This window comes from Typha angustifolia, chromosome 3 (genome assembly GCF_048772165.1).
Source record: "Typha angustifolia cultivar Huaian chromosome 3, ASM4877216v1, whole genome shotgun sequence".
Classification (NCBI taxonomy): Eukaryota; Viridiplantae; Streptophyta; class Magnoliopsida; order Poales; family Typhaceae; genus Typha; species Typha angustifolia.
The window spans coordinates 943,895-954,786 of record NC_133241.1 but is presented as its reverse complement, the minus strand read 5'-3'; the positions used below and the strand labels follow the sequence as shown (position 1 = coordinate 954,786).

General features: G+C 35.7%; 1 protein-coding gene across 1 annotated transcript; it reads right to left on the bottom strand.

Moving 5' to 3' along the window:
• Positions 1-695: 695 nt before the first annotated feature.
• Positions 696-10,563, bottom strand: LOC140780140 (SUMO-activating enzyme subunit 1A-like). The gene is made up of 10 exons (XM_073125502.1): positions 10,384-10,563; positions 10,204-10,255; positions 9,862-10,057; positions 8,829-8,908; positions 8,589-8,705; positions 4,152-4,202; positions 3,449-3,515; positions 2,396-2,499; positions 2,215-2,322; positions 696-1,030 (listed from the first exon to the last, which is right to left on the bottom strand). The coding sequence occupies exons 1-10, from the start codon at positions 10,464-10,466 to the stop codon at positions 917-919; spliced, it is 972 nt and encodes a 323-aa protein (XP_072981603.1). The 5' UTR covers positions 10,467-10,563; the 3' UTR covers positions 696-916.
• Positions 10,564-10,892: the final 329 nt, after the last annotated feature.

Here is a 10,892-nt window from a genome sequence, read left to right as displayed (position 1 = left end):
CCAGTCTTGATGCAGGTGGTGGAATTGGTTGTGGAGTTGGTCTTCTTCATCTCCTTTGGATCTTCTCATGGTGTGTGTTCACAGTACGTAGTTGGGAGGAGAGGGAAAGGAAGGAGGATCTTGGAACGTTAATGGGAGAGTAATTAGTTGGGAAGCTTTTGGAGTTTATGAACGACCGAACTATTTTAACCCACGTTTGAAGTTTTGAACGTGTGCGAAATCTTTGCTTTGAGTTGGTTTTTGGTTGTTACGCGCTTGGAGGATTTGCTCCTTGGATTTCGGATACGTGAAGCGAGTTCGTGCATGCATGGGAGTGCACTTAGACTCACTAACTGTCAAAATAAATAAATAAATTAATTAATTAATTAACGTCTCTGTGACTAAGTTATTGCGTTCTTATATAGTATGTGACACAAGTAATTAGCTCTAAAAAAAAGAATATATTTCAAGGATATTTTGCCAAAGAGTTGTATCTGCAAACATAATCTATGGTGGCTCTTGAATGTAGTTTTAACTGTTTAACTCCTAGCGAGGATGCAATATCTTAAATTTGTATAAAAAAAGGTTTATACTAATTTCTACTAATATGATGTTTAATAGTATAATAATTACACTTAATGTGACATAAAATTTTATAATATCAAATGGGGCCGGTAATCTATTCATCCAATGCAAACTATTCCACAAAAAAGCAGTTACTCGCAAAGATTTCAATGTACAGAATTTATGAAAAGCACATTGTGCAAATGGTTAACAGTGGCAATAGCTTAACAGGGTATTTGTATTTTGAATATATAATTAGACAATGGAATAGACAATATGAAGCTTAGAGTGGGTGGCTGAACAAAAAGTAGATTAGCAGAGTTAGACAAAGATGATTATTCCTCCGCAGCACCGGCATCACAGTTGCAGAATATCAGCTTTCAGAAGGCTTTGAAATGTCCTCTATCACACCTTTCCCGTCAGCAGTATCGAAGTAGAAGAAGTTTTTGAGAGGAGCTCCTTTACCAGAAATTCCTTTAATCACTTCCTATGAAAACAAATAATCAGAGGAAGATTAGTAAACCACTCAGCAGAGAAGACTCTAAGCATAGTTTCATCGAAATATGTAACTGTTTGATAGTAAGTAATGGAGAAAGAAGGAGAATTAGGCACTGATTCTCCATGCCCTTGCTAACGTTAAAAAGAAGGGCAGGATAAACTTCCTTTTTTTTATAACCAACCAACAGCAGCCAGTGCTGTTTCTTGAAGATAGCATCCTCATTTTATTTTTCTCGGGATCATATGTGCCAATATCTTTAGAGAAAGTAAAAAGATGGTATTCCAGATGCATCATCATTTTTGTTTTTCTGATCACTTACCAAAATGAGGTGTCTCGAACTACATTAAATTATAAACTGTTGGCAATTGACTTCTGGGGTCTAGATTTGGTTCAACTATATTCTATAAACCTCTAGTAATAGATGGCTGCTAGATAGCTAGGATTTACAGAAAACAATATGATAAAATAAAATTAAGCAAGCTACTTATCTTAATGACAAGACATCCGCAACATCATCATATCAGTTTGGGATATTCAACAACGAATAACACGACCCTTAGTTCCATGAGACACAGCTGTTAGGAATTTGAGATCCAAAAGGCAGAATTGACACTGCTTGGAAATGTTTAATAGCATTACATCAACAAGGGCAATTTTCCTATATTGTCATGTGAGGCATATGACCGACATCCTTCTCACACTCTCATTTAATCACTGCCATCCAACAGCGCATGATAGTGACTAAATAATATTTGTTTTAAGGTGTTTTTCTATCACTGCTATTGCACAAGCTAGCAATGGTTAAATACATTATGCAATACGGCAGTCTATATTTGTATACTGTTGTTGATTGTGAATTTCCATTAGTCACGTGCATTTTAGCTAGATGAGTTTTAATAAAAAACAAAGCCCTTGTGCAGGAGGCTCCAGCCGATGCCGGGAAGGGCATGACAAACAAAGCTTTATGTAGAGTCACTGTTTTCATGACTTAACTCACACTTAGTTGTAGTGAGGCAAGCCTTCTTCAGATCAAGTTGACCATCTAACTAGGTAAGCAAAATTCGTGCTGAAATTCCTCACAAAAAAAGCATTATTCAGCTTTCCCAACTACTGTAAAGATGTAATAACTGATAAGCCAATCTCCAGCAGTAACTCAAGGAGCTCGAACACACCTGACCAAGTATGCCCCCTAGGATTGCACATACGGATGGATGTTCTTTTCTTCCAGCCGCTAGTAGCCGCTCCAAGAGACCGGTTGGAACATGAGACTCATTCAACAACTGCAATCAGCAGTTCAATGTTAATATCATATGTAACTCGACAGTATCACCTAAAGAAAATACAATTGAATACCTGAGCATCACACATTCCCTTCCTTAGCTTCAAAATTACAGGAAGATCAGAAATAGATGTTTCACCAGGATTACGCCCCTCGGCCAATTCAAACTTTTCCAACACTGTACGAGAAACAAATCATCATGATTAGGATCAACTAATGCAACCCAGACACCCAGTATATAGAATGACTGGTGGCCAAACAGTTGGACAAAAAGATGGCTAGTTAATCAACTTCATAAACTGTATTTACTAGCAAAATGAAGCTTCTAATAAAAAGTACTGTCTATGCACAACCCAGTGGCACATCTCATCATTGATCTTGTAACGGACAATAATGTATATCGTACAATGAAAACTCACCAACTATTCTAAAAGCTCAAAAACACTTTTATCTAGCATCATATTGATACAATGGATAAGCTTGAAACTCTAGAAACTTTTGTACACACTATTTTCATGTATCTACTTATTTGGGGGTTGCCTCTTATATCTCCAGTCTTTTCATATATCAGCAAATTTTCAAAGAGATCCTAGAATTTGCACAACTCTCACTCCAAAATAAGATTTAAGGAGAGATGTTGCGATGTTATGCAAATGTAATCAGATCAACCAGTTTCAGACCACCATAGAGATTCAGAAAGCTTGGATGTATTTCAATAAACCATAAAAGTGAATGAGTATAGTGGTATAGGCCAAACAATTGCACTATCTCCTAAAGTAAGCTAACCATGAAAATTAATTGGTACTATAACACAAGTAATAGATCAAGTCAGTTTGTGAGAAACTAATCTGCAGGAGTCAAAGTAGCTCAGAATACAATGACATCATAAAAAACAATTGTAGCAGAACGATTCTATATCTGAGACAACCTAGAATTAGAATACATGTAAGGAGAAAATTTCAATTTTCATCTAATTATTTGACCAATTTAATTAAGAAATTAACAAGAGCAACTAAGATTTCTGCAGATTAGAACTAGAACATAGATAAATTTTATGGTTACATGTTAACATAGATATTACAGTGTAGGAAAGAAATTGTGGCTTCATGCTCAATGCCCTCACTAACCTCTCATAGCAAAATACAGTTTGCTCACTTTCCTTGGAAGATCCCTCCAAGGTGTCAAAATTGCTTCCTGCAGTACCAGAAGACTATGATAAACAATATAAAGGAAATAAGATTTGAGATAAAAGACGATGTTTATACTTGTCCTGAGTTTGTAATTTGTATACACAATTTCACTGAATTTGTATGTTCAAATTATAAACAATATCAAGCCTGCACCCTCATGGTGACACTGCACGGAAATAAGCCAGAAGTTAAACTAAATGATGCTCTCAACATTCTGCATTTCAGATAAATTAAGATTTGGGAATGCTACATGAATACAAGTTTGGTTTAGAAACCCTATTTTGGGTTAGGTCAAGGCCTCAAGTTGAGCAGCCACCTGCCAGCCAATCAGAACCATCTTGACTCGCTCAACCCATAGTTTCTACAAACATTAAAGGGCAATACTTACCTTTCAATATACTATTTCAACGGTATGGTTAACTCAAAATCCTTGCAAAGTGAATTTCATTGAATTCGCATATACAAATATGCTGTATATACTGCTTATTAAAATCAGCAAATGAGAAAAAACAGAAAAAGTTGCTAGCAGTTAACACCAGTACCTCCGGTATCAACTATGCATACAAAAGGATCCCTACTAACACTGAGAAGAAAGAACCTAACATGATAAAAATCAAGCGTCACCAATAAAATAATGTACCTCAAGGCTTGGGTAATTCACTTGACCTTCGGCAGTGCCATCAGGTTTTTTCTGCCAAAATAAATAAGGCAATTAATCATTTTATGTAACTTCTATATTTTTATATTCTGACATTTCCCATAAATAAAGCAGATATCTAAAGAGCAAATGAGGCACAAACTACACGGAGAAACAGGAATATATATAGGAAGTAGACAACAGAGCCACCAAGTTAGTACGCATAAAGTATAGACCTGTAAGTTAGAAATGGGGAACATGTCAATGAGTGCAGCATGTATGGTAACATATCAGATGCATTCATTCATCTCTTTAGGAGTCACGAAAGTCCAAATACAAGAGTTGGCAGCGTCTATATGTACTAACGGAAAGTTGGCACCTACAATATTCATATCAAGCAGGAAAGTACCATTGAGCACCTCAGTGCAGAACAAGACATGCTATTGGCGTATGGAAATCAAAAGGCCAATCTGGATCTCGTTATGCTCCCAGTTCAGTGAAGTGGAAGCTCTTATTGGTACTCTCTTGGAAATTACACTTTACCCCCATATAATTTAGCCAATAACATGAAATCGCTATGCACTTTCAACATAAGCACTTAATCCCTATGTAATCTGGACCAAAATGCAACTGTTAATTTGCTGTTAACGGGAAGGTAAAATGATAAAAAATTTGCCCTATATATTAAGTCACGAGTAAACAATATTTCCCTCTTTTTATTTTCTTTTCTCTTTTCCCCATTTAATGATAAAAAATTGTTCTCTCATGAGCTCTCATCATCTAATCAAGCTAGGTCCCATCTCCATCTTCTCTCACCTCCCTACCAAAATCCACCGTACAAACCCAATCATTTCTCTTCATCGCTACTCAAAGATCTCATTCTTCCTCTTCTCCAAACAAATCTCAAATCTTTGTCAAATGTACATCAAAATCCCATCATTCTTCCTAATACAAACCCTCCACTCCAATCCTTCCAAGACCTATATCCCAAATTCTTGCTATGGCAATTTCAATCTCAAAATCTTTTTTAGGCTCAACAAATCCCCAACCCAACTCCCACTCACCTCCAATCCCTTATCACGGACCCCCAGCCCCCAACCCCAGCTCCAAGCACCTGCTGCTCATCATCTGTCGTAAAGAGGCCCTCTGCCTCCTCGCTGCTTTGTGCTCTCCACCTCGATGTCATTGTGAACCTCCTCCCAAAAATCGTCGCTCACCTCATCTGCGGCTCAAAGATTAGGAGGCGTCCAACTCCTCCGTGTATAATGCCTGTCGAGGCGTTGCAAATTTGCTCTCTAGGTTGTCTCCGCCCGATGGCTGCTGCAACTGCTTGCTGGGACGGCAGCAGTGGATCTTCACCGTCGGTGACACTGTTTGTGAAGCCATTGTTCAAGGCAATAAGGGAAGTAGACATGCTTGATGAATGTCAGTTGTCCTCACATTGTTTGATGCATGTGGTTGTCCTCCAATGTGTGATGAAAGGAAAGTAGGCATGCTTGTTAGTGGAGAAGATTTGAGAAAGAAATGTGAGAAAGTTGTTGGTGGAGATATTTGAGGGAGAAAGGTGAAGAGATTTGGATTTGGTTTGCTTGAGAGAAATATAAAGTAGCAAGTACAAGTTATGTTAAAAATTGTGGAGGAATAGTTTTGGTTATATAAATATGATATTATAGTGGGAGAAGTTGGTCATTGGTACCCATCAAATATGGTGGATAAGATAGTAGTTGTACTTTGGTCCTAGTCACAAAAGAGTTAAGTGCTTAAATTGAAAGTCTAGAAAAATTTATACAATTGAGCCAAACCACATGAGAGTAAAGTATAATTTCCCCTTTGTTTATTCTTTACACATTCCCTGCTAACCTTTATATGGCTTCTCTTAAGTTTCACACAGTCCAAAATTTTTCCGAAGTATTTAAAATGCAGGTATGTGAATTTTCAGAAAGAAACTATACGTTCAGCTTATCCCGGTGTATTTGGTATTTTCCCGTGTCCCAAAGATCTCCTTGTGTATTTTTCAATCAAGTGGTTATCATCCTTGATAAAAATCAAGGAAGCTAACTGAGAAGCACCAACTATATAAAGAAATCTAATTGGTAATATATAAAAGAAAAGGGAACTTAGACATAAGATGTAAATTAGATTATCCATAAGAAAGTTTTATTGCTCATAATCTCACACTAGTTTCCTTACAAGAGTCAAGGAGCAGTGGAGAACCATGAATTCTCAAAATTGGAACAAAGAAAACAGATACTTTAATTTCAAGAGTAATCATGATAAGCAACAATATATATATAAGCATAAAATTTCTTGTTCATCTCATAAATATCGTTGATCCTTTAAATTCCCAATGCAAATATTTCTTTATCAAGTGGAAGGATACAAACTGAGTAAAGAAGAGCACTACTCTAGTGTTCAAACTTCAAACCAATGTTTTAAGAGCACCAGTGGTATGCGGGCGACCACCCCACCACATAACGCCTAGGCGGGCACCTTGGTAGTCTAGCATTTTTACTATATAAAAAATAAAAATTAATTATGTATGATATGTAATAATATACTACTATGGTTAATTTGTTAATAGTGTACACCAAAATATAAAATAACATGATCACAAGTCACACCCATAACAGCAAGCTCTCACTTTCTTACTCTTATTGCTACCTCTTACTCTTATTGCTACCTCAAATACTACAATTATACAATTGAAAGGAACGTAGGAATGGATAAATGATTTAAATCAGATAAGGAACATACTATTATGTGCTTAGGATGAGACTAACATGACAATTATCCAAAGAGAAACATTGAGAGACAAAGCGATTAGATAACTTATATTTCCTCAGGAAGCCCTTGCAATGATCACGCAAGATATAATAAATCATAATATTTAATGATCATCCTTGTGTGACTAAAAGCTATATTTAATATTAAAAACATACTAATATACTATTTGCAGGAAAAATAGAAAAAAGGAATTTCCTATGAAGTCGAGCTGCCAAGCACAAGGTGGCCCACCTGCATATCAGGTGTCGCCTCTACTATATGCAGGGCGGCGAATGCACCGCTCCGCCAATGGGTCACCTTTTCAAAACATTGCTTCAAACTATAGTGAAGCATCATACTCCACATAGGCTCTGATTTGTGAAGAAATCAAAACTCTAAGCCTTGTTTGCCTTACTAAGGAAAATCTAAAATAGCTATTATAGATTCTTATTTCTAAATTGTACCTCCAATCTAGAGTAAGGTATTCTAATGTTTGTTTGTAATCTAAAATATTAATGTAATAAGTAATTTTGATGTGACATAAAGTTGAGGTAAAATACATATAAAAAATAAAAATTGACTCAAATGCCCTTGATTTGACATATAAATTTAAATTAAAATGTTCTCATTATTTGCAGGTATGCAATGAGATAAATGAGTAGTAGGAGAGAGAAGATAGGTGGAAAAATTAGACAGGAACTTTTGATATGTAGAATGAGATAAGTGGATAGTAGGAAAGAGAATAGAAGATTTTTAAAATAACTTTAGTTAAATCAAGGATAAAATTATAATTAGGCTTATGTGTGGAATAAGTTAAATAGTGTTTCTAATTTAGAGTAGAGATTTTCAATATTTCTAATCGAGAGTAGTGCTCCCTAATCTAGAATAGGAAAAAAGATAATCACAAAGCAATCAAGGACCACGAGACTCTCACTCAACTTCCTGGATTAGAGAGCATCTCCAGCTATTAATTTTGGGTGGACTGAATATGGACTTCTGCATATCAAGTTCCCAAGAAACCAGGAGTACCAAAACTGCATCACCTTTTGGATGGAAATTGAATTTTATAATTATATTCAATAAGAAGTACTATAAGACATCAATATCCTTTTACCTCATCTAGATGTTCATATTTGCTAGCAAATATTCTGAACAAACCAAATCCAATCCCAAATCAACTTGATGTGATCCTTACCCAACCAGATCTGAGTTGACTATGAATCACAAGGACCTATGTGACTACTGATCCAACCCTGACACATTGACAAGTAGGCAATCTGACCCCAAAGGCCAAAACTAACTAGAATTGGATTAATCTAGAAACCACTAAACTGTTCTGACCATTACAATTTAAATACAAGACACCATTTCCATCAAAAGAACCACCAAAATATACAAGAATTTGAACCTAGCTCTGGATAAGCAAATGATGTTTGGCACAACAGTTCACCCTATTGTTTGGTGAATCTCAGTTCTGACATTTCCGTGAGTTCCTTGAAACAAAGGGACCATTAATAGTAACATTTAAATAATGTAACATTATATATTAGGTATAGCAGGATTGTTCTCTATGCATCAAGAAAAGGAAAAACATGTATATTCCAATGGTGGAATATCAATAATCAACTTCTGAGATCAAAAACAACAGAAATATTATGACAAGAATCATATGCATACCTGTGCATATGTGTAGTTCTGCAGATCAACAAAAATTTCACCACACGAATCCCTGCATTCTATTGTATAAAATGCAATGCGCTTTGATCTCTTGCGACATTTCTCATTTATGGATTTCTGAGACATAATAAGATATAAGTGAAAGTACTACAATATAAGTGATTACCAATATCTAATGAGGAAGTTGACATAAGTTTCATGCAGTTATTTAAATGGAGAGTATGATTACTGTTTTAGAACCTTTGCTTCAAGAGAGACACGGCTAATAACTACAACATCAAACTTTTCAAAGAACTCTCCAGCAAAATTTGACAAGTCACCTTAAGAAGCAAAGCAAATTGGTTAGTATGGCATCAAAGTGGTAACAGCCAAACAATCAGTTATCATAGATACAATGCTATATCACAACATCTAATTGCTACATCTTGCACTAAGGATATTTGATTGAATGTCACTCTCAAAAACTTCTTTCACTAATGCTGTCACTCCTTTTGTTACAAATCAAGGAATGCATCTCTACATGAATGATTTGGAAATTCTTTTGGAGCCTTCTCGCCATTTAGTTGTGCTCTGGCCAGCTCCATATTGTTGAGTTTTGTTGCTAATAAAGAAATGAATGATTGGGAAATTCTTTTCGAGCCTTCTCATCTTTGAGTGGTGTTCTGCCCAACCCCATATTGTTGAGGAAGTGCTTTGATGATTCTGGCTATACATTATATTCAATCATTTCACATTGCAAGCTGAGCTTTCCTCATCACATATAGTAACCCCTATGATAAGCATCTAACATACAATATGTCATCCTCTCCAAATTCACAAATCAACTGGCATAAAATAAACTATATATGAATAAGGATAATCAGCAGATAAACAAACTTTGATATGATAACACATAGATAATATAAATACATAGCAAAAAGGAAAGCAACTATTGCAAAAGTAAGAGTGATTTAGAAATAAAAAATAGCATCTTAGATTGCCGATCAAGAAAAATATTACCATCATAAGAGTTCAAAGATAACTTCTCATGAAAATACTCCAAAAAAGATGAATGAAGTGAAATAGGTATTTTACTACTTTGTAAAAGTCAATTTTCCCTTATGCTTTCAATATTTCAAGTCCTAGATAAACAGCAACACTACCTACATAGAGAAACAATTAGCCAAAACACTAGCAAATAGCCAAAATATCTTCAGCAGATGCGAAATGTCAATGGCGGGCATCAATTATGCATCAAAACCTAAGAAATGAGAAATCATCAAATACTGCTCACCTTTTTCTGCTGAAACACGGACCATGGGATTGAAATCTCGTAAAGAGTTGCAGCAAAGTTCTGCTATAGTTTTGCCACTGTATATAGACTCGTCAGGAGGAATCAAGAAGTTTGCATTAAGATCCTCCTGTCTAACTAAATTATCATCCATTAATGTCAAGCTCCCAACTCCAGCTAGAACAATATTCTTGCAAAACTACAGAAAGACGAGAAGAACCTCAGTTACCCACTGAATATGAGCGCAAAGTAGAAGCTTTCCAACAAAATCTTTCTCTAGAACAATAGAAAAGAGGAAAACATAACAAATAGCTGAAAAAATCAAGTAAAAAAAATCAAACTTGCCTCAACCGTTGTACCATTCAATCCACTGACCAGTATGTGAGCCTTGCTTAATCTAAACAAACCAAAGAAAGCAACAGAAGGGAATCAAAACTCACCCAGAATACCTCAAATCGAGAGAAAATGAGAAAAAAAAATTCGCCACACGACATAGTGAAGGCGTGGAGACGATGAAACCACTACCTCTTCTGCGCGTCGACGCCCCAAACTCGAATCTGGCGATCGTAGAGAGCCGTTTCTTGCGCTGTGAGCTCCTCCCCGTCCATCTCGATTCGTAGTCTGCTAAGAAAAAAACTAGAGAGTTGAGGAGCAAGAAAGGCCGAGAGACGAAGAAACCCTCGAGAAGAAGCGACGGCAAAGGAGGCAGGGAGAGCGACAAGTAGAAAAACTGGGAGTCCACGTACCTCCGGTGAGGTAACCGTCAGATTTTGACTGAAACAAATATATCTCTATTTTTTAAAGAATAATTTAATTTTTAATAGATAAATACTACTGTATGACCTCATAAAATATTGTTCATTTATATTTGACCTCCTTATTTTATTTTATTTTTCTATATAATCCTTAGAAAGCATTATATTTATATTATGACACTCACGTATTATATTTTTAATAAAATATATCTAACAGATATAAAAATAATTATTTTGAAAGCTTTTCATAGTTAACAGAGTTAATATGTCAAAAATTCT

Excerpts from the sequence above, each read along its gene's own strand:
- LOC140780140 (XM_073125502.1), bottom strand. The coding sequence starts at position 10,466 with ATGGACGGGGAGGAGCTCACAGCGCAAGAAACGGCTCTCTACGATCGC. Across the intron at positions 8,706-8,828 it reads GTGTCTCTCTTGAAGCAAAG|AAATCCATAAATGAGAAATG; the intron begins GTTCTAAAACAG and ends ATTATGTCTCAG. Across the intron at positions 3,516-4,151 it reads TGAATTACCCAAGCCTTGAG|GAAGCAATTTTGACACCTTG; the intron begins GTACATTATTTT and ends CTGGTACTGCAG.